The sequence below is a fragment of the Corvus hawaiiensis genome, chromosome Z (genome assembly GCF_020740725.1).
Source record: "Corvus hawaiiensis isolate bCorHaw1 chromosome Z, bCorHaw1.pri.cur, whole genome shotgun sequence".
NCBI classification, from domain to species: domain Eukaryota; kingdom Metazoa; phylum Chordata; class Aves; order Passeriformes; family Corvidae; genus Corvus; species Corvus hawaiiensis.
The window spans coordinates 43,057,378-43,079,877 of NC_063255.1; the positions used below are offsets into that span (position 1 = coordinate 43,057,378).

At 42.5% G+C, this 22,500-nt stretch overlaps 2 protein-coding genes across 3 annotated transcripts in view; one reads left to right on the top strand and one right to left on the bottom strand.

Moving 5' to 3' along the window:
- The first annotated feature begins 246 nt into the window (after positions 1 to 246).
- Positions 247 to 22,048, top strand: LMNB1 (lamin B1). Of its 2 annotated transcripts, none has more exons than XM_048291551.1 (11): positions 247 to 715; positions 9,176 to 9,332; positions 10,172 to 10,297; positions 11,298 to 11,468; positions 12,812 to 12,937; positions 15,445 to 15,665; positions 16,895 to 17,120; positions 19,024 to 19,128; positions 19,524 to 19,643; positions 20,358 to 20,471; positions 21,317 to 22,048. In XM_048291551.1, exons 1-11 carry the CDS (start codon positions 366 to 368, stop codon positions 21,356 to 21,358), a joined length of 1,758 nt encoding a protein of 585 aa, XP_048147508.1. In that variant the 5' UTR covers positions 247 to 365; the 3' UTR covers positions 21,359 to 22,048. The 2 variants fall into 2 exon arrangements, with proteins under 2 accessions (XP_048147508.1, XP_048147507.1); XM_048291550.1 differs by lacking the exon at positions 247 to 715 and adding an exon at positions 8,112 to 8,214.
- MARCHF3 (membrane associated ring-CH-type finger 3) overlaps positions 6,693 to 22,500 on the bottom strand; it is an 85,705-nt gene continuing 69,897 nt past the window's right edge. Inside the window, exon 6 of the mRNA XM_048291553.1 lies at positions 6,693 to 7,389. Within this exon, the coding sequence (XP_048147510.1) occupies positions 7,318 to 7,389 (72 nt within the window). The 3' untranslated portion in view covers positions 6,693 to 7,317. The remainder of the gene's footprint in view (positions 7,390 to 22,500) is intronic.

A 22,500-nucleotide genomic window follows, 5' to 3' on the forward strand; every position in this document is an offset into this window, starting at 1 on the left:
AGTGCGGGGAGCCCGGGCGCGGCGGCGGGAGGGGAGCGGGGTCCGCTCCCTTTGTCCGGGGCCGTGGGCGGGAGCGAGGGGCGGGAATGAGGGGCGTGGGCGCGGCCCTGGGGGGCGTGGCCTCCGTGGCGCGCCCGCCGGCCGTTGGCGGGTTTTGAATTTAGCCCGCGGCAGAAGGCTGCTCGCCATTGGCTGGCGCGCGGTCACGTGGGCGGGAGGGCCGCGAGCGCGGTCCGGCGGGGCGGGCGTGCGGCCATATTGGATCGGTGCGGAGCCGGCGGAGGAGGTGGCGGTCGGTCCGTCCGTCGGTCTGCCCGCACGTCCGTCGGTCCCCGCCCCGCCGGTGTCCTCCGCGCCCGTGCTCCATGGCCGAAACCACGCCGCGGACCCGCGGCCCAGCCGCCGCCGCCGCGATGCCGCAGAGTCCGACGCGCATCTCCCGCCTGCAGGAGAAGGAGGAGCTGCGGCAGCTGAACGACCGCCTGGCCGTGTACATCGACAAGGTGCGGAGCTTGGAGACGGAGAACAGCGCGCTGCAGCTGCAGGTGACCCAGCGGGAGGAGGTGCGGGGCCGCGAGGTCACCGGGCTCAAGGCGATCTACGAGGCGGAGCTGGCGGACGCGCGGCGGGCGCTGGACGACACGGCGCGGGAGCGCGCCAAGCTGCAGATCGAGCTGGGCAAGCTGCGCGCCGAGCACGAGCAGCTGCTGGGCAGGTGGGCAGCGGGGAAAGGGCCGGGAAGCACCCGTGAGGTGCGGGAACGGAGACGGGGGTGCGGGCGGAGCGGTGGCGGGGACACCCGCGGTGCGAGCCCTGCGCTCCCGGCCGCCCGTCCCTTGCCCGCTCCAGCGGGGGCTGCGCGGCCGGGAGTGAATTAAGGAATGAATGAAGGAATGAATGAGGCACGGGCAGCGCTGCCGCCGCTCCGCCCCGGCGGGAAGCGCCGGCCCCGAGCGCCGCCCCTGCCGGCTGCGAGTGCCTCGGTCTCCGCAGCATCCGCGGCCGGTCCGGCGCTCGGGTGCCCGTCGGGATGGCTCCGACCGGTGCGGACAACAGCGGGAAGTTTTGATTAGATGGGTTAGATAGTAGGCAGAAAATCCTTGCTGTGCCGGTGGTGAGGTGCTGTAACAGGTTCTACAGGGAGGTTAGCTCTTAAAAGATGAGATGAAGTGCTCTGATTGCTACCCGCAATAAGGGAGACCTTAGAGCACTTTCCTGTAACTAAAGGAGGCTGGAGAGAGGCTTTTGACAAAGGCTTGGAGGGTTAGGACGAGATGGGAATGGCTTTAAACTGAAAAAGGGCAGGTTTAGATGAGATATTGGGAAGAAATTCTTGGTTGTGAGGGTGGTGAGGCCCTGGCACAGGTTGCCCAGGGATGCTGTGGGTGCCCCATCCCTGGAAGTGTTCCAGGCCAGGTTTGATGGAGCTCTGAAGCTGCTCTAGTGAGTGGCACCCCTGCCCCTAGCTGGAGACTTGGGACTAGATGGGCTTTAGCGTCCATTCCAGTCCCCTAACATTCTGTGATTCCATGAATATTCACTGCTCCCTGTACAGACAGGGACTTTCCTTAAGGCTCGAGCTGCTTTGGAATGAGAAATGGAACTTTTCTGAAACACATTGACTTCTTAATGTGAAAATGCTCACTAGGTAATACATGGGGCATACTTAAAACCAAAGAGAACTGTAACTTCTGTGCACCTTCCAGGATGTTAAGGTAGAGCAGGCAGAATTTGTGTCCACACATCCTCCAGATTGACGGCTTTACGGCACAGTGCCAAGTTCCCTGCTCTTGCAGCGAACTGATTTTGTGACACTAGACTGTGCTTCTTACACATTCAACTTGATTCAATTGTTTGTTTGGTTCCTTGGTTGTGTTTACCTTCAATTTGATTTCTGTGATTTGCTGCAGTTTTAGGCGTTCGAGCTTTAGTCTTGGAATCACAAGGTGTGTCAATACTGGGGGGGGAAGAAACCTGCAGAGTTCTTAATCTTCCTCTGGTACTGTGTAACCTGTTAGTTTTCTTTAACGCACTCTCAGCCCTGCTATTTCATTATGAAAAAGATATTTCATGTGTAACCAGCATATTGATGTTTTCGTGCATCTGCAGACAGCCCTGATATCTTTTGTCCTCTTTGTTATTTAAAAAATTAAAACCGTGAGCTTCTAACTAGTGAGACTGGTTGTTCTGGAGGTTATCTCTTGGTGCCTTAGGAAGGTCTTAAAGTGGTCATTGATAGTGATAGGGAGAGCCAGGTGTAGCTGCAGACAGGCATCAACATTACTTGACTCCAAGGTCAAGCCAGGAATTTCCATCTCTTAGTGATTTTATTGAGGAAGACACACTCTTCTGTTGGCTTCTCACAAGACTGCATGTGGGGGATTGGGCTCTAAATGCAGTCTGTAGTGGATTCCCTTTTTGTGGCTGGAACCAAGGCATTAATAATGTGGACATGGACATCTTCATATTCTGTCTTGCGTTTGCCTGTGATGGGATACTTGGCAAAAAACGGACGATTTGGTGGGGGCAGGGGATTAACTGCTCCTGCGCTGCAGTCACAACCTTTCTGGAGAGTGGTCTCAGTGCCTGGTAGTCAATCCATGTCTCAAACTGGTCATTTTTGTACCCCAGAGAATACAGGTGATAGATCTGGACAAGAACTCCTGGACAGTGTAGTAAAACAATCACTTAATGCTGTTTGAAGCTCCTGTATTCCACTTGCTTGTGGCTCTTTGGTGTTGTTTGGTGGCAGACCTTACGATGAGCGAGCAGTTTCTTACTTGTCTTTGAGTGTTGGATATCTAAGCTTATCTGTAATTCTATTTGCCAAGTCTTAAAAAGGAGCAAAGGTTTTTTTCACTTGAACTGGAGCATGCTCCCTCATGGCTTCTTAAAGCTGTTAAGTCACATTATAACCTGACAAAAATTGCTTTTAAAAACACTTTCCACAAGTGTGCATAGGAGTACTGTAAAGGTTTGCAAGGTAAGATGAGAATGTGTGCTCTCAACAGAATTTTCCTTGCCCTCTCTGAAAGCTGAACTGTAGTTTGATGTCTGTGCTGGCTTTAGTTTAAATGTGAGTATGTGGTAGTTTGGATCTAAGAGCACCACTTGGGGGGAAAAAAGGAGGGGGGGGGAAAAAAAAGAAAAAAAGACTTTCCTGGCATGTTTGGTTCGTGTGGTTTAGGTATTCTGGTAGCCATGTCATAACACTCAAATTAGTGATGACTTTGGTTCCCTGCAGAGCCAGTGGAGATAAATGTGAGGAGAAATAGCTCTCAAGGTGTTTTGGGTCTGTGGGGGGAGCAAAGATGATTTGCCACTTAGTTACCTGAAGGTGGGCAATATTATTCATGGTCTAGCTGGCCTTCTTGTGCTGTTTGAATATTTTTGCAGGTGTTACTCTTGTGCAACTCTGATTTTTCTGTTTAGCATGGCTTCCTTCTTAATTGCTTGATCTATTTTATTCCAGTTGTCTTTCAGCCACTCTTCGAATTAGTGCATCAAACTCAAGCTTCTAGCTACTCCCAAAAGTGCTGGAGGGCTTCTCTTATTCTTTCTTTATAAAAATTAAAGACCCAGTCACCTATATGTTGGATTTGCTGACTTCAGTGCCACCTATGTGGTGTGATGCACCAAAAGCTTGCTCTGTGCTTTTTGTGCTCTCTGTGCTTTTGATGGGCAGAATGGAGATAAGGGAAAATAAATCTCTGTATCTGAAGACTCAGGGGGGAAAAAAACCAGGTAATTTGATTTTAGGTGTGTAGAACTCTTGTATAGCTCTTGGGAGGTGGAGAAGAGGGAGCTCTCTCTTCCATAGTTTGAGAAAGAATTGAGAGACCGTACCGATTTCACACTATTTCCGGTTTATTTTCTCAGTGTTGATGAGGCAAGACTTCACTCTAAGCTTTGCCATTGGTGATAGATGTTGTAGAGATATCCTTCTACTTCCTTCCTTTAAATAAATAGTGCAGTTAATTGTGACTGCTACAATTTTGCAATCAAGGGCTGTGGAAGACGCCAGCACTAGCTCCACAGAAAAAAATGTCTGTGCATATGGATTTCCAGCTGCTGGACTTGCTCATGAACAGTGGAGGTGAAAGCAGGTAGTTGCCTGCAGATAGCTGTATCATAAAGTCTCAAAATGTGTGATGATACAATTAGCAACAAATTATTTTAGGGGAATAACTGCTGATATTTTTAGATGGAGTGCACTTCCTACAACAGAGCAGCCTTACCTTGGCTGAGAGTTCAGATTGCTGCAAATTTCATATTTCTTGAGAAAAGGGTTAAATAGACAAGGCATACAAAGCAGTGAAAAATGTGATCCGTGGGCACATCATAATGTCATCATTTAAGCAGCGGGTCCCAGTTGCTCCATCACATCCTACAGACCAGATAAAGCTTCTGCTTTTGAGGGGTAATGTGTCATAGGTTCATCATTTGCCACAGCGGCACACCAGGGACAACTGCAGAGCCAGGGTGGTGGAGGGAAAAAGTCTCGTGTGTCACTTGAGCAATTAACTTAACAAGGATGCACATTGTGAAGTTTGGCACAGCTGTGTCACCAAGACATGTTGAACAAGGGCTGTTCAGAAAGCCAGGCTGGCTGCTGTGTTATGTGGCTCTGCTGATGGGTCAGGTTTCAGCACAGTTTTCCATTGGTGGAGATGGTTTCCAAGATAAGAAAATTTATTTCAAAGAATTTTTGTGCTGGGGACTTAATTTAAGTGTATGGCAGGTCAAAAATCCCTGGCTGGACTTTTCCATGTTGTGACTGGTCGTGTGAGGAAACTGTGTCCTTCAGGAAGCATAAGCTGGTGTTAACACTAGTTCATTTAGGAAACCCATTGTTTACATTTGTCTTTGGCAGGCTGAGGTTTCACTGTGGCAGTTTTCCAGTGCTGAGGGACATCTGCTCTCCTGGAAGAGGAGACAATGTGATTAAAGTAACTTCAAAGGAAATTGTGTGTTTTATTGAAGATGTTGGCAAAGGATTTAATCTTCCTTTATTATCTTCAGGTGTTTTGTAGAGTGCAAGCATTAATAGCAGATGTAATTGTGGCGAGGAACTAAACTTTCATTTTAACTATCAAAGAGATGATTTATCTGTCTGTCTTACCTTTTATCTCCAGTTGTCCTTCCTTCCCATCTACATTCTGAAGTACATTTCTGCATTGAGATTAGGCAATAAAATAAATATCAAGAACAGCTTCCCATCAGCCTGTGGCTTGAATTACTGTGCAAGTGTGTGGCACTCTGCAGCTGATACCCTGAGCAACTACACAGAACCATGTGGTGTGTTGGTGCAGGCAAAGATGTGACACCTGTTCCAGGGTTTCCCAGGGTGCATATGTGCTGTAAGGAGGAACTGTGGAAAGGAAGCTGACTTAAAAATTTTGAAGCTTATTTTTATTATTGTAGGTGATCTTGAAAAGTGAGGCAGAGATTGGAGTCTGGGAAGCTTCAGAGCTTTAATCTGAAATCTCTCGCTGTTTTGATGTGTACCATAGAGCACCCAGAGGGGGAAGGAGTGGGGTGGTTAACTTGTTGCAAAATAACTTAAACCACTGGAATGTAAGAATTTATATTCTCAAGTAAGCCTGTCTTCTGTGCGGTGCAGGACATAAATATTTGGTCTCAAATATGTGGACAGGTAATGATGACAGGGTGGTGGGCAGTGGCTTGATAGGTGTTTTGTGTGTGTAGGTTCTGCTTAGAAATAGGGTTATAGCCATGGGATTCACATAGGTGACCATGAACTTCAGGTTGGGTTTGTGACTTCGAGAAAGGTCACAGCTGAGCAGTCAGAGATGGTGTGTTATTGTTGGTTTCAAGCACTACAGTTAAATAAAATGAGTGACATGAGACAAGTTGAAACCACATTACATATATTTATTTACAGGAAAGCCAAACTTGTCCAGTTACTCTTACTTTCACGTTGATCTCTGTACAAAAATTTGAGTGCTCTTAGACAAGCCCTTCTTACATTATTTTAAGTCACTTCCTTGCAAAACACAACCTTAGTGTTTTGTCTGTCATAGGGGAAAAATGTGGGAGACTGACTGGTAGCTAAATAAAATATAAATTATTAATGACTGTAGTTGGGGTGTTTTTTATTATTTTCATGTTTCTCTACAACTGTAGTGGAAAACCAGCCCAGTGTGCAGTAAATGTAATTTTCTATGGATCTAAATATAGGCTGCATTATCAGGAATTACAACACGTGTTTATCTATGTCATGACTTGGCTGAAAGCCAGTGCTTTTCGAGGAGAGTTTGATTAATGTTGGTAATGCTTAGCTTTGTGATCAGACTCTTAAGCAGTGGCAGAAAAGAGTGGGTGGGCTGTGGGAGGTGAGAAGAATCTGCTGTAGGGTGACAGCATCCTGCGCTTGGTCAGGTTCAGAGGAGCTTTTGAGTTACACCTCCCCAGATCTGGCTGCTGACTGCTTGCCTTGCATTAGGTGTGTGGCTTGTCTGACTCCAGATGGTCAGTTCAACCTATTAAACTGCTAGAATTTTTTTTTTTTTTCCTGCATGGCTTTTCTATTAACTCAGCAAGAAGTTTAAGGAGATTATGGGAAGTTCTAGGTTGTTGTTAACAATTTCATGGATAAGAAGATCCACACACTTTGAAGCCAAAAGAGAGAAAAACCAAGCTGCTGCTTTGAAAAAGATGCAAGTCTGCAATTATTTCTTTGCTTTTATTTTCCTTTCATGAGTCAAACTATTTGAAAAGGAGTACAGTTCTAGCTAATTTCTGAGCACTGTAACAGGAAGGTGTTTGAGGTTTTTTCATTTGCTGTATTCAGATGTTGCTTTGGCTTTGCTGGGGAGGAAGAAGCCAGCTATTGTCAAGAGGCTGAAGCTCTTCCTGGTGAAAATTAGTGGGTGTAAGGGTGAAGTATGTGTTGTATACATTAGTGTTTGTTTTTATAAATCACAGAGGCTTTTCTGATCTTTCCCTCCTTTCCTGTATTCCCTTTAGGGCTGGGATGACACTGCTGAGTTGCTGAGATTTCATCTGGCTCTTAGCATTTGAAGTGTTGAGCTCCAGTTTCTGTTTTCTCTCTGAGAATGTGTTCAGATGAGCTGTCTCATAGTTAGACAACTCATGATGCTAAAAACTAATAGTGACTAATTTTAATTCTCCACCCACCCACCACCCCCCCTGCTGTGGCTTTTGTTGCATTAAATTATAGTGTGGCTTCCCAGACAGTCTTGTTGCAAACAAGCCAGAAAGGGCTGATCTAACTGGTAATACTTACTTATTGTGGTACAGGTGCTACATTGGGTTTTAATCGTGTTATTGTTGCTAGTCCATTTTATATACCCTTTTTTCTCTGCTGGTGCATGGCAAGAATGCTCTTCTCAGTTGCCTTCCAGTCTGTAAATGCATTAAAAAGGTATTTGTGTTAAAAGAAAGTAAAATCCAGAAAGTTTTAAGATATTCACGCACTTTGCATGGTCGTGTATTTTGGGGAGTCTCTCTGTTTCAGAGTCCAGGATAGTTTGGGGCAGATGGGGGAGCAGCACACTGTCTATGGCTCTGCAGCTTTCTCATTTTCGGGTCTGACTTGGTAGGCTTGGTTTCAGCATGAGAGAAGCAGCTTCTTCATGTTTTGATTAAAGCTTTTTCCAGCAGTGATCAAACAACAGATGTCTGCTGTGGGCCCTCATACTTCCTGAGAGGGGATGGAGAGATTGGCTTTTTTATAGACATACTAGAGCAAGACACCTTCCCTTCCTTCTTTTTCCTCTTCTGCTGCACACCTTCCTTGGATGCTGAAGTTTCTACAGGCCTGGGTGGGAGAAGGAAGGTCAGGACAGAATCTCCAGTGAATAAAGCAGAGAGTTGGAAGCAGGAGCCCATGTGTCCAAACCCTAAATGCTGTGCTTTTGTCTGAGCTGTGGATCCAGCTGTGGGTCTGAGGAGTGAAATGCCGCGAAGGGACTGGGTAGTGTTGAGCAGCAGGAAGCATCTGAGTGCAGAAGGGTGTGTTTTTGTGTGTCTCAGGGGCTCCCAGCCTGCCCCTTGGGTGCCACGGGGGAGCAGACGCTAATCCCACGGGATCGGGATTAGCCAGCGCTAAGTCTGTTGCATAAAGCCTGCCATGTGGTGTGGCTATGGTGCTGAAACCTCCAGACACGGATTCCATCCCTGCATCCCTCTGTGGGCACGCACCTCTCCTGAGCATGATGTTAAGTGCAGGTAATCTTAGGAAAAAAGCATCTTTTAAACCTGAGGGGCTCTCCTTTTAAAATTGTGTTGGTTTTGTGTTAGGTCTCATTTTGTCGAGAAGTGTTGCTGTTGTGTCTTACCACCTGGGCAGTGGTTAAAAAGAGCAGTAGATGTATTCTGAATCAAACTTTATCCAATTTTAAGTCTTCTCAGCATTTTGTTGTTAATTCTCCTTTTTTTTTTTAAATTTTACATCTGGAAAGAAAAGTGTGAGAACTGAAGAAGGATGTGCCAGCTGTGGTATTATTGAGCCTAAATCAGTCTATTCCTTTAAAAAGTTCATAGTTCAGTTAAAACCATCTAGAACTTCTGCATGCTACTGCCCTTGATAGACAAATGTGGATATCCCAGGGAGAAAAAGAATGAACTCCAAGGGGGATGAAATTGTTACACACTTAATGGTTGTTTGTGCCATCTAAGGACAAGAAACATTTTGATTCACAAGTATGGGTTTCCTTTCTCCTATTTTTGGTAGTAGCCTGTGATAGCATTATTTGTGGATAACAAACTTGTGTTTATGTGACATTACTTTAGTTTTTTCCTGTTGGATTTCCCTGTTTGAATGTGCTGGTTTAGGAAATAAACACCTAGAAACTGCCTGACTGCTTGTGTAGACACAAAAACTAAATTTGAAGGTATTTGAAAAACTTGTGTGCTTGTGTTCATAAAGAAATCAAATCGCCTCTGCACCAGTGCAATTTCTATCATAGCAGGTATTGTATAGACAGGATTTGGGTCTGTTTCCTCAGGTCTGTGGAACTTTGCCATTCCATATGATCAGAAGGGTGCTGCAAAGCACAATAGATTTAGCTAAGACAAAATGTTTTTCCAGGTGTTTCTCAAGTTTGAGATTCAGATTGCTTTATTAGTCAACAGTCAACTTTGGGGGTATTTCTAGATTTTCTTGACCACTTTCTCTGGTTTGTTCCAGCTATGCAAAAAAGGAATCTGACCTCAATGGAGCCCAAGTCAAACTTCGTGAGTTTGAAGCAGCCCTAAATTCTAAAGAAGCTGCACTGGCCACAGCCCTTGGTGATAAGAAAAGTCTGGAAGGAGAAATTGAAGATTTGAAAGATCAAATTAGAGAGGTGAGAAGAAGAAACCTTTAACCATCAGGTTCTGTTAGCAAGTGAGGTGGTTTTCTATACTATGAGGTGGTTTTCTATACTCTGAGTGGTTTTTATACTATTTATTGTGATAAAATATAACTTTGTAACCAAATAGAAGGATGAAAACTTGTCATCTAGTCACAGCTAGAACAAATTGTGGTTCACTTTCAACACTAGCAGCAGTGTTTTGAGTAGGTTTCTGAGTCCAGCACTGTTGAGTTTTATTAATAACATGAGTGGTCAAAGTGAGAGCTCTTAAAATTGCAGGTGCTGAAATTGCAAGGGATGTTACTTATGGGGAAGAAGGCAGGTCAGGACTCAAAGTACATTTGACATATTTCAGAAGTGTTTTGGGGGGCAGATTGACTTCGCAAGAACAGATAATAACTGACAAGTAACAGTTGCCCTCCTTTTGGTTCTGCCTGTGGTTCTCCATGTTCTGATGGAACAACAAGGAAAGAAACCTCTTGTCCTAGTTTTGTTAGCCTTTTGATTTGTAATCTTGAGCAATGCCACCCCAAGAGGACGAGTTGTGGAGACCAGAAAATTGGTATTTGCCATGTATTAAAAATTGATCTGTAAGGAAAATCAGTAAGTAGCAATTTTAATGCCAGTTACCAGCGTGAAATATATAGAACTCACTTGCATAAGCAACTGCAAAAGTGTGTGTGTGTGATATGTAGTATCACTGGGGTAAATATTGGGATTTGGTTGTGAAGTTCAACCTTAATATGTAGTTAGCTGTAGTTCTGTGAGGCTGTGGTCATTTTGTGCATTCTGCTGTATAACTGTAGTGTTGATTCTTTTGTTCCTTAAAGCTTGAAGCTTCTTTAGCTGCTGCCAAGGACCAGCTTATAAATGAAACCTTGCAGAAGGTGGACCTCGAAAACCGTTGTCAGAGCCTCATTGAGGACCTGGAATTCCGTAAAAATATGTATGAGGAGGTAAATGCTTTTGTCTCAAGAATCAACACTATTAAAGGGAAGAAGACGACTGGGAGGTCATTCTAGAACAGGAAAGTAATTTAGGTTGGGAGGTACCTCTGCAAGTTGTCTGAACTCCTGCTCGGAGTAGTAGGGTTTACCTCTGTTCTAGCATGAAGATTTCTTTCTTACTTTTTCTAGGAAAAATGATTTTAACTCTGAATTCTTGTGGGAAAATAACTTTGTGTATCGTGTTGTTTCATCTTAAATTCTGATCATGATATGCGGTGCACATGTCTTTTCCTAGTAATGAGAAAGTAGGTTAGTAATTTCCCACATAATCCCATTATGAGAAATAAAGTGGAGAGGGACACTCAAACAGGTGCTGTGGACCCACAGTGTTTCTGATTTCAAGCCTTTATAATAGTATGTTTTTGAATAAAGGAAAGAAAAGTGGATGAATAGTTGTCTTTTAGAACTTTTTCTTGACATTCTCCCTTTCACCTGGAGGCTTTCCAGGAGGAACTTTAGGGCAGTAACAAATGTACTTGACTGTACTGTCTTTGTTCCATGTGTACTTTTTTTTACTGGTAGTATTTTCAGCTTTGTTTCATGTTGTTGGAATCTCTTTCTTTCCAGGGAAAGCACAGGCAAGCACACGAGCAAATTGGGAAAGTGCTGATTAGTGGAAGTGATTCTTCCATTTCCCAGTAGTTTGATTTTGTGCAAGCAGAGAAGGTACCTCAAGAAAGGGGGGATATATTTCTAAAGTCTAGTGATGCTGAATTGTATTTGTTGAAAGTTCAGACAACTCTCAGAAAAAAACGCTGGTGGTATCCTAGCTCTTACTTTACTGACAGGCTGTTGCAAAATAACACTGAGGAGACTGTTTCTACTAAAAGTTTCATGTCAAAATAATCTAATGCTACTACCTCCATTACTCTCCACTCAGCAGGGTAGTCTTCTAAACATTTTTGTCCTGCATTTACTGAATGTTACCACGTTTTCCTGGTTTTCATAGGAGATCAATGAGACAAGAAGGAAGCATGAAACTCGCCTAGTTGAGGTTGATTCTGGGCGTCAGATTGAGTATGAGCACAAACTGGCCCAAGCCCTCCATGAGATCAGAGAGCAGCACGATGCACAAGTGAAGCTGTACAAAGAAGAGCTTGAGGAGACTTACCATTCCAAAGTGAGGACATGTTTTCACACAGCTGTTTGATGTGCTTTGTTTTTGTTTTGCTTAATACCATAATTACTGGCAGCTCAGAGGAGTTTATTAGGGAGCTCGGTTTGAAATTAGCATGCGTTTGAGTGTGAATTTGCATTTTCACAACTCACTTTGGGAGCAGGTTTAATCCTCATCAAGTACAAAAACAGAAAGGAAGGAAGCACTGTGTGAAGGTGATCTGGGGGAAAGAGTGATTAGTGCTGGGATTACTGTGATTTTGAGGAAATTTCATGTGTTGTTAAGTGTGATACTGAACAATGATCAACAAAGCATCCCATATTTTGTGTAAAAATTCATAATGGGGCTTGCTGAGAAGACAGAAGATAGAGTCCTCTGACCCATTACAAAACATGGGCAAGTTTTACAGTGCCCAGTAAACTTCTGTTTTTCACTCATCTAGACAGAAAGCTGAAATCAGTTATGCTTCATCATTTCCTTCCTCTGCTGTTATTCAGCATTTATGTCAGGAGACACCCTGATGTCTCAACTGAACCTTGTTTCTCTGGCTGTACTTGTTGCAGTTAGTATTTTTTAAAAGCAAGGTGGGATGTTAGAGCAGAAAAGTTCATACAGACTGAATTTATTTGCATTGGTTTTGGTCTTTTCAGCCTGCTTATCTCCAGGCCTTCAGTCTGGCTTGGAAAAGATTATTTAAAGTAAGATCTAACCAAAAAGGCGACCTCTCATTGCTTTCTTGATCTCTCACCAGGTATACTGTTTCTGTATTTTTTGAATCTTACTTTTTAAAAAAATTAGACTCCTTGGCATTATAATCAACAACAAGTTCCGTAAGTCTGTGGTGCAGACCAAGTGTGTGCGGTGGTGGTCAGCCGGGAGGATTTAGTTACTTTGTAAAAGTGAAACTATTCAAGATTGAAGTGATAGAATGAAGCAGTAGTGACTTAGGGTGCTGATACTAAGTTGCTTATATTGCCTGAAGGTTAACAAGTTTGCTTCTTTTTAGGGAATTGTTAATTTCAGTTTAGCTTCTTCAATTTAAGCATATTACATAAACTCGGTTGAGCATGAAAACTGAACTCTCTAGTTCAACTTCAGTAATGTCTACAAGGGAAAGTTTTAATCCTAGAGTAAGTATCCAGAGAACTGGAATTCCGGGCAGGGCAATCCAACATGGTAACCGAGGCACCACATTTTGGCCTTAAAGAAAGAAAAGTTCCACTGCTTTGGAGCTGCAGAGAGGAACTAGGTGGCTTAGCGTTGGGTGTGGGTTTTTAGTGATTCATTTTTTTTCCTTCTAGTGAAAGTTACTTTGAAACTGATGTCTTAACTTTGGTGTCCTGCAGCTGGAGAGTGCCAGGCTGTCTGTGGAGATGAGCAGCTCTGCAGCCAACACCATCAGGGAGCAGCTGAACGAGAGCCGCATCCGCATCGACAGCCTGTCCTCCCACATCACCAGCCTCCAGAAAGAGGTAACCAGCTGTGCCTCCTCAGCCCTGCTAATTACAGCTGTTGGTTTTTGTATTGAAGGACTTTTCTTTACATTGCAGTTGTTGTTTTTTCTATTAAAGGGCATGTTTAAAGGCAGTGTTTAATCCCTTAACTTGTAAGTATGTTCAGCGTCATGACTTGAGTTTGTCTTCTCTCCTACCTGTTCTGTACTTTTTCAAATTCCTTCATGTCTCCTTTTGAGAAACTTCAATTTTTTTTTTTCTGTGCAGTATTCTGCTACAGAGATAGTGTTTGAAACGAGGTAGCGTTAACTGGCTTTTGTGAAAATTTTTGTGGATAGATGAGGTGACTTTAGACAAACCTGTATTAAAAGTTCTTGACACTGAGCAGTTTAGTAGTGACTAGACAGCCTAGTGTAGGATTTCACAAAGCAACATTCAAAGCCAGAACTGGAATTTGCAGTCTCTGTTCAGTGTCTCTTTTCATCCCAGATCCAATTTGCATCCAGACATCTGACAAAAAAAACCCCTAATGGCGTGGTCTTGCCCAGATTAGGACTATGAGACTGAGTAAAAACATCAAATAGCTGTACTTGAGCATCTGTAGGGCAGGATCTCGAGCAGAAATTGGTTATTCCTAGATCCCAGAGAGCATAAATCACACCCAGAGAAGTATGACATAACAAATGACAAGTGATGTGTTCAGTACTGGCCTATTTGTAATGTTGTGTGCACTGCAGTGGGAAATCCAGAGTGAAAGTGAGAAGTGTTAGGAGTTCGTTCTGCAGTAAGCTTTTGTAACTCACTTGAAAATGCAGCAAAACTTTTAAATTTTTTTAGGAATATAAAATACTAGCGCTGTTTCATCCTTTCTGTGATACATTTTGATTGTATTCCTCCTGTGCAGTAGGACATCAAAGTACTGTATATTTCAAGTGAAAAATATTAATGCAGGGGTTGTTATTTCCTAATTTTCCAAATAAATTGGCAGATACTAGTAAGAGTCTTTTACTAGTTTTCCTTTTATATAGTCAAGTTAGTCTCTGGAAAATATCAGGTGATGTAATGAATGTGCATGAGGTTACACAGGAACTGGATGGAAAGTTTTGGCCACTTAGATCTTATTTCTGCCTTTAGATTAACATCATCTTTTGGGGGTTCGGTCAACAGGTTTTTTAAGTTAATTGCCTCTGTTTTGTTACGTCAGGAGTGACAGCTTGTGTTGCAACAAGCTTGGTTCAGAGAACTTCTGAAGTGGCAGAAGTGTTTGTTGCTAACTTCAGGGCTATGAAAATCAGCTTCTGTCATTTTGACTGATTTTCCACCAAAGGATCCATTTTGCTGTGTTTTTGGGGGGTTTTTTTGGTAGCGTTAGTGAAGTCAGGCAGCACACTTGTTTTCCATTTTACTAGCACTAAGTTAAGCTTTATTTTCTTGGAAGAGCACTCTTATCCCTGGTGCTGGTCTGGTTTGAGTTGCCAGCACTGAGCTCTGTAGTAGACTCCACTGTGATCTTCCACGTGACACAAAACTCCATTTATTAAATTCCTTATCTGACTCTCTTAACATTGACAACCAGTTACACTGGTCCCCTGTGTCAGACATGTAGACTCTCCTCTCTCTGTCTCTGGATTGGGATGATTTCCTAAATTGGGTGCATGCATAGCAAACTTTGTGGTTGTGGGCCATTGGTGCCTGTGTCTGTCCTTAAAAAATTAAATCTTAAGGGGCAATCAAACAGAAGAAATCATACTTATGGAAAGCAAAGCCTTACAGCTGCCATCATTTGGCCTTTCTTTGATAAGCAGTCCATTCTGGGTGTACAGTTTTAAGATCTGCTGGCTTGATGGAAGTTCTGAAGCGGGAGACAAATTAGGTTTCTTCAAGGAGTGCTTACCACCACACTGAGCAAGCCTTGGAGGCTTTGATGATAGGCAGGCAGGTTTTCACTGACAACAACCCTTATTCCTTTAGAGGAACTGCCTCCCAGAATTCAGGATTAGCAGCAGCAAGCTGAAGCACAAGGCAGACATTTGGAAACCACAGAGCACTTGAACACCTCCAGGGGTGGTGACTACACCACCTGCCTCCCTGGGCAGCCCATTCTGATGTCTAACCACCCTTTCTGTGAAGAAATTCAGCTTTACATCCAGCCTGAACCTCCCCTGGTGCAGGTTAAGACTATGTCGTGTCTGGCACTTCTTAAACAGTTAAACTCTTAAGCTCAATTTTTCTTTCCTGAGTGAATTCAAGTACAGTAGCATATTTTCAGACCTCTGAAAAATGGAGCAAGTAGTTGTTTTCCCAAGGATGTTGCAAGTTTCACTGGAATTTGAGGTGTTTATTTTTGTAGTAGGTGAAGTGGAGAGCAGGAAGTTGAATACGGGTGAGTGTGAACTCAGAAGTAGAGGAGGACGTGCAACTCCTGTGTTTTGAATTCCATGTTGACTGAACAGCAGAGCACATGGAGGCTTGGGTGGGCTTTCCTTTGCACCGTCATTGATGTTTTCAATGCTTTTTTTCCCCAGTCTAGAGCGTGGCAGGACAGAGCACAGGAGCTGGAGAGCAGCCTGGCCCAGGAACAGGAAAACTGCCGCAAAACGCTGGCAGAGAAAGAGAAGGAAATTGCAGAGATAAGAAATCAAATGCAGGAGCAGCTGACTGACTACGAGCAGCTCCTGGATGTTAAACTGGCACTTGACATGGAGATCAATGCATACCGGAAATTGCTGGAGGGTGAAGAGGAAAGGTAGGAAAGGACACAGCAACAAGTGGTGGTGTCTCTGTTATCTCTGTGCTTCCTTCACTGGCCTCTTTCTCTGGTAAAAAGCAGTTTTTAATGCTGCTAGACTGCTTTGCAAGGCACTGTTTTTGCCCCCTCCTGTCTGAGACAGTTCTAAGTCACCATGAGACCAAGCACACTGAGTATCAGACCAGCTCTCAAGGCAGCAAACACCTTTTTTTTTTTTTTTTGGTTAAAATCCAGCACAGAAGAGGTAATGAATTGTCATTTGTATGCCTGTTTGATGCCATAGTTAATATTCTTTTTCAAAATGAATTGCAGGGTTAGTTAATTGTTAGCCAGATTTCTCTAAGTATAGACTAATTTTAATAAAGTCATAACCATTTTGATTGCCCAGCTCATCAGCCAGCTGCATTTTTTCCACATCTGGAAATGAATCAGAGTTCTTCCAAGACTGAGAATTTTCACCTCTGTCACGGCTGTCATTTAAAGTAGTTTGATTCTTCACTGTGTTCTGAGCTGCTCAAGGCTGGGTCCTCTCAACTGCGGGGATGAAACAGCCAAAGCTTTTATGCCACTGGGTTTTTGCATAAATTTCCCACAGTGGCTTAAGTCTCCCTAGGGTTTCTGTTTCTTTGCAGTCTTTAACAAATGCACAGAAATGCCTTTATGCTCTTAATGTAGTAGTCCATCAGTATTCTGTGCTCCAGGAACATTAATCAGCTGTTTGACACGTTTTATTCACCTCTTAAGTACATAAGGCTTCACTTCTTCATGTAACATGCTTTGTTTACTATATCGGTGTATTAGTCTATGGGAAGAAGAGGAGATGGAAGAAAGTTTATTTAAAAAAAAGGTGGAAAAACTTAAGCCAAATCATAGAATCATTAAGGTTGGAAAAGATTTGAGTCCAGCTGTTGACCCAGCACTGCCATGTTCAGCACAAAACTGTGTCCCCAAGTGCCACATCCCCATGTGTTTCCAGCACTTCCCTGGGCAAAGCCTGACTGCCTTTTCAGTCCTGAAATTCCTCCTGATATCCAGTGTAAACCATCCCTGGCACAGCTCAAGCCATTTCCTTCCACCCTGTCCTGCATTCCCTGCGAGCAGAGCCCGGCCCCCACCTTGCTTCACCCTCCTGCCAGGGAGCTGTGGAGAGAAAGAAGGTGCCTCCCTAAGCCTCCTTTCCTCTGATGTGACGTGTGTGTGTGTGTTCCTTCCCTTCCCCACCCCAGGCTGAAGCTCTCCCCCAGCCCCTCCTCCCGGGTGACCGTCTCACGGGCATCGTCCAGCCGCAGCGTCCGCACGGCCGGCGGCAAGAGGAAGAGGATTGACGTGGAGGAGTCCGAAGCCAGCAGCAGTGTCACCATTTCTCACTCAGCCTCTGCCACGGGGAATGTGTCTATCGAGGAGATAGACGTGGATGGGAAGTTCATCCGCTTGAAGAACACCTCTGAACAGGTTTGAAAGTGCCATGTGTGTCACGAGCTGAGGCACAAAGGGAGTCCTCAGTGCCCTCTCAGCTCCTGGGCTTCGTGTTGACCCCGGAGCTTATGGCGTTAAGGAGCTGGTGTGTCTCAAAGACAGCTTTCACACACTGTTCTGGATTGATGGTGACTTTCTCCCAACCATTCTCAGTGCTGCTGTTTTTCTGCAAGGTATCCCACCCACCAAATCGTTACCTTGCACTTCAGAGTTCTGCCTTGCAGAGCAGAGTTCTAAAACTTTGCAGATAGATAACCAGGCTGCTTTAGAAGCCTTTTTAGCACTTTCTCTGCCTTAAAAAGCCCTAAGAGAAATACATACAGATGCAAAATAAATGTCTGAATGAAATTAGTTGCCAATGTCCCTTGTATCTGCATAGAGCTCTTCTAAATCATAGTTTTTCTCCCTTGGCTGTACCCGCAATTTTATGAGCCCTCAGTTCCCATGCCAAAGTCACTGTTACAGTGACTACTGAGGTTATTTGATTCTGTGGATAGGTAGGAGTTTATATTGGAGTTTACACGTATCTACCCAAATGAAGAACTCTTTGATAAATAATAATCACAACTTTTCCTTATGTTGCCCTCAAAATGATGCTGTTACATACAGTACATTTCCCTCCTTTATCTTCACTAAAAGGCAGCTCATCGTGATGATTTAGATGACAAAGATGGTTCCAAGTGTCCCAGTCCCCTCTAATCAGTGAGGACATGGACAGGCTCCTCCAGACTGTGATAATGTGGATTGTAATTACTGTAATTACCACAGCTGGGGAGTGATGGCTTTGTTTAGTGAATTCAAGAAACCTTGACATTTCTCTTGGTCTAGACACTTTAGTGTGTAGATGACTCAATTCAGCCAAGTCAAAAACTATTTCTAGTGAGTCAGAACCAGCTTTTTTTTTTTGCCTTTTTTTTTTTTTTTTTTTAGCTTCCCCCCTGCCACACACATACTTGTTTACCACATAGATTTTCCCCCCAACTTTTATTTAATTTGCCTACACATCCATTGTTTCGTAAGGAAGGAGAAGCATCAGTTTTGTTCCCAGTAACCATGGGTGGTTCATGTTTTTAGCACTTTTCTAGGGAGTCTAGATTTGAGCAACTCCCTGCTGTGCAGTGTAATAAACTGTACTTGGGGAACCTTCACAAGTGTCTGACAGTTTGTATAAATAAATAGGTTAAAACATAGTAAATCCTCTTTAAGTATGGTATGTTTCTGTCATTGACAAACTAAATGTCAGCATCCATTAAGATACCTAAGATTTTTTTATTTTAGATAATTTTAGCTGTCTGGAGTCCAGTGGCAACTGTTGAATGATAAGAAACTATTGGTGGGGGAATATAAAAAATACCTACTCTTGTTTTGAAGCAGTCATTCTGTAAGGATGACTTGTATATGATTTGCTAATGCTTTTCAAGTAGTTGATAGGTCATACAAAGGAGTATGTGGTGGCAGGTGGTACATATGTAAAATTATTTCAAGAATACTAACGAGCAATATTTTGTTTTCTAGGAAGGCTGCTTGCCATTCTGTGCTTCAAAAAACATATTAAATATTTGTAAGGGGATTTTAATATTTAATACATATTACTAATGTGTATTTTTCTGGACCAAGTGATAACAAAACTGATGCAAATCATAAACATTAGTTAACATCAAAACTCAAAAGCAGGATGTATTAAGTTTTAACTTCAAATAAGAGGTAAGATAAATTTACCTAAAATTATTCTAATTCCATGCTGAAGATCAAGTGATAATGAACCCTTTTTACTGAAAGTTTTATGTGTCTCTCAACCTTAAGGATAAAAAACTCACTGCAAGCATAACAGAAAATGAACGCTGGTGGGAATAATTTTTTCTCCTCTCCCTTTTCTTAGGATCAACCTATGGGAGGTTGGGAGATGATCCGAAAAATAGGAGATACTTCTGCAAGTTACAGATATACCTCAAGATATGTACTAAAGGCAGGCCAAACTGTTACAGTAAGTTGTCAAGTTTCAGCTGCTCAGTTGAAATGGACTCCAGGCCAACTTGTGTGGGTCAAAAAGACATCAGGTTTTTAGTTTTGTCCTTCCTATGTACACGTTCAGAAAATAATCACCTGTGTTTGTGTTGGACATTAGTTGTGTCAGTTGCTGGGGCAATTAACACAGAAAGGTGTTTTTCAGAACTTTATTTTCTGTATGACGCAGTAATTTTCACCATGTACAGGTGTGCTTACCTACTCTAAAGTCTCTGTGTTTTATTGCCCAAAACGTTTTTGCAGATACTTGTGTTTTCTTAACTGGAAGAGATTCAGAAATACATGAAATGAGTCAGTAATTCAGAAACGTGTAAGAACTGGCAAACAATGTTCCTGTGTGACTTCTGTTGACAGATCTGGGCTGCAAATGCTGGAGTTACTGCAAGCCCTCCCTCTGACCTCATCTGGAAGAACCAGAATTCCTGGGGCACCGGTGAAGACGTGAAAGTTGTACTGAAAAATTCTCAGGGAGAGGTAAAGCACCTCAGATCTGTGTGAGCTTTTTCTGTGGTGTTACCACTTACAAAGATGCAGGTTAGGGCTTCACACAGGAGTGCACTGCAGTGTTTGGTAAAGTTCTCTTCTTTTGGAGAATTAGCTGCAGTTCAGAAATGCCTCTACTTGAAACCTGTTGGTTTTTTTCCCCTGTATCAAGTCTAAATAGTAAAAAAATGACTTGTTCAGACACCTCCCTCATGCCAGGAGCTGGGCAGTGCCTTAGAACAAGCTTTGAAAAGAAAGTTTTGGTAAACTCTTCAGTGATTTGTCTTCTGAAGTAGTTTTCCTTATGCCTGTGTGCTGGTGAGGAGGGGGGGAATGTTACAGTGAAATTCACGTGAAGCAGCGAGGGGTTAATTCAGGTGTAAGGTGTGATTTAAAACTTGGGGTGGGACAGCTACTGTGACTGCAATTTAAAGAAAATGTTTAAATATGTATGAAAAAAGCAGATTTTGGAAGAAACTGATGAGTGTTTTGTTAGAAAGACACCTTTTAATCATTAAGAGATTTAAAACTAAGCTGTTTATGCTCAGCAATCTGTGAAAAGTATACAAACAAAATGAGTACAAGTAGTTTTCCCAGCAGCTGGAGCTTTCATTTCTCAAAGTCTTAAGCAGGTGAGCAACAGGAGATTGGTTTGTGTTTTTTGGGGTTTTTTTGAAGACTTCAGGTCTTAAAAATGTCTTGCAGGAGGTTGCTCAGAGAAGCACTGTGTTCAAAACAACAGCACGTAAAGGGGAAGATGAGGAAGTTGAGGAAGAGGCAGCTGAAGCTCTGGATGAGGAAGACCTTTACCGTCAGCAGGTATTTTCTTTTAGGGTTAGCAAGGTTGTTTACGTTGCAAAAAAGGAGATAGAAGTCATGAAATCTTAAAAAAAACCAAACCCCCAAACATAAAAAATACCAAGTGTGGATGTTCTTTAATTTTTTTCTTTTTTTAATCAGTAATTAGTGAAAGCATGGAGCTGTCTTTCTGAAACCAGGGTAAAAATACTGTCTAATATATCCCCTTGGAGAGAAGTACACTTTTTTCAAAGTTTAAAGATATGGGGATTTTTTTTTTTCCCCGTAAACTCCATTCCTAGTAAGATTCCCCCCCATGCCAGTTGTTTATAGTAAAGTTTGGCTTAAGCAGGTGAGTTTACTGAAAGTTTAGAGAATTCAAATCTCTCTATTATATCTCTGGTACAGAAAATTTTGTTAGTGACTTCTGTTCACATATTTTTCCTGATACAGAAAATTTGAGATTTGAAAATTCTTTGAGAGAAAATGTTCCTTGCATGTTGAAAAAATGAAATTCTGAAGACAAACAAAAAAAGAAAAAGACTGTGTTAGAAATCAGAGATGTTAGATTTCTTAAATAAAACCTCTCAAGGTGATTGTATATGCTCCCTGATTCAAATATGGCAGTTATTTGTGTTTTTTCTGGTACTTGTCCTCCTTTACCCCTCATAGGAAAGGATATGTAACATTCTTTCAATTCCAGGGTGTAACAGGTTGTACAGCTTTGCTGACTCTTGTTTATACCATGCCATGCTAATAATTTAATATATTAAAAATGCACAGTAGGTCCTTTTGAGTAGGAAAATATTTTGCTGCTGGATTTTTTGGTTTGTTTTGTTTTAAATGATTCTCTCTTTTCTCAACAGGCAGAGCAAAGGGCATCTAACAGAGGCTGTGTGGTCATGTGAAATTGCAGACACTCCAGGTTCCTCCAGCTGTGGTAATCCCTGCCTGCAGAACAGAGCCTTCTGAGAAGCACAACGTTATTTTCCTGTCTGTGAATTTTTGAAGCTGCGAGTCTGATGGCCTTAAATTTCCTTTGCCACTGAAAAAAAGGAAAGTTTGTGACAAGTATCTCGACTTCCTCGCAGGACGTGAGCTGGTGGCTCCCCTCAAGGAGCTGTTTGAGATTTGACGTTCCTGTCTCTCTCAGATTTGTACGCCAGTCTCTTTTCATTGAAACCTTGCTGGAGTAGGAATATTCCAGTGTGTTTTGGGGATCGATTTTTTTTTAGATTATACCACTCTAGACTAGTTGCTACGACCTCTTTGTATTTTAGGTGCTGTTGGGGATTGGTTTAGAGTTCTTACTCTGGAAGAGGATTCATGTTACACCTTGTAGTCGTGTTGTTAAGATAGTGTTACCAGCTTAAATTTTCCTATGTGGTTTTTCTTAACAAATTAGGAGGCTGTTTTAATATGAATTGCCTTATTTGTTTACAATTTTTAGTAACAAAACAAAGTCTCTAGAGGTCTAGTCTACATTTGTATGGGAAACAGTTGTAATTTTGCCAATGTTGAAAGTTTTTCTGTCCTTTTCACATTATTCTGATGTCTGAAAAACATTTTAATAAAGTATCTCTCTGCTGCAGAGTAAAGTTTTTGGAATTTGTTTCGTCCTTGAACTGAGCTGAAAGTTGAATGAGCGTTGAATCCTTGAAATTGATGGCCTTTGAAGCTGAAGAAACATCTGTGTAAATGGAACAGTGGCATTTGAGATCCAAAGATTTCTTCTTTAAAATGAGTAATATTACTTCATGTTTGGAAAATTAATTCTTCAGAGCTTTATTCTCACTCTGTTGCATTTGTGCTCTTCTTCGCTCATGGGTCTGTTCTTACTGGCTTTTACCACATCTTGGAAGTACCAGGCTGAGCAGTTTAAGCAAGCTTGATAACATAAAGAGAAATTTAGAAATACTGTAAAATAGTTACCTTTGACATAGCCTGAATGTATTTTTAAATGCACAGCCAAAATTTTGGAAGTTGATTGGAGTTTTCTTTTAGAAAAAGTTGAGTGGAGTTTTTATTTTTTCATGGCAAAATTAAGACT

Coding starts and splice junctions, on each gene's coding strand:
- LMNB1 (XM_048291551.1), top strand. CDS start 366: ATGGCCGAAACCACGCCGCGGACCCGCGGCCCAGCCGCCGCCGCCGCG. Junction 10,298..11,297: donor GTAAAAATATGTATGAGGAG/GTAAATGCTTTT, acceptor TGGTTTTCATAG/GAGATCAATGAGACAAGAAG. Junction 12,938..15,444: donor TCACCAGCCTCCAGAAAGAG/GTAACCAGCTGT, acceptor TTTTTTCCCCAG/TCTAGAGCGTGGCAGGACAG.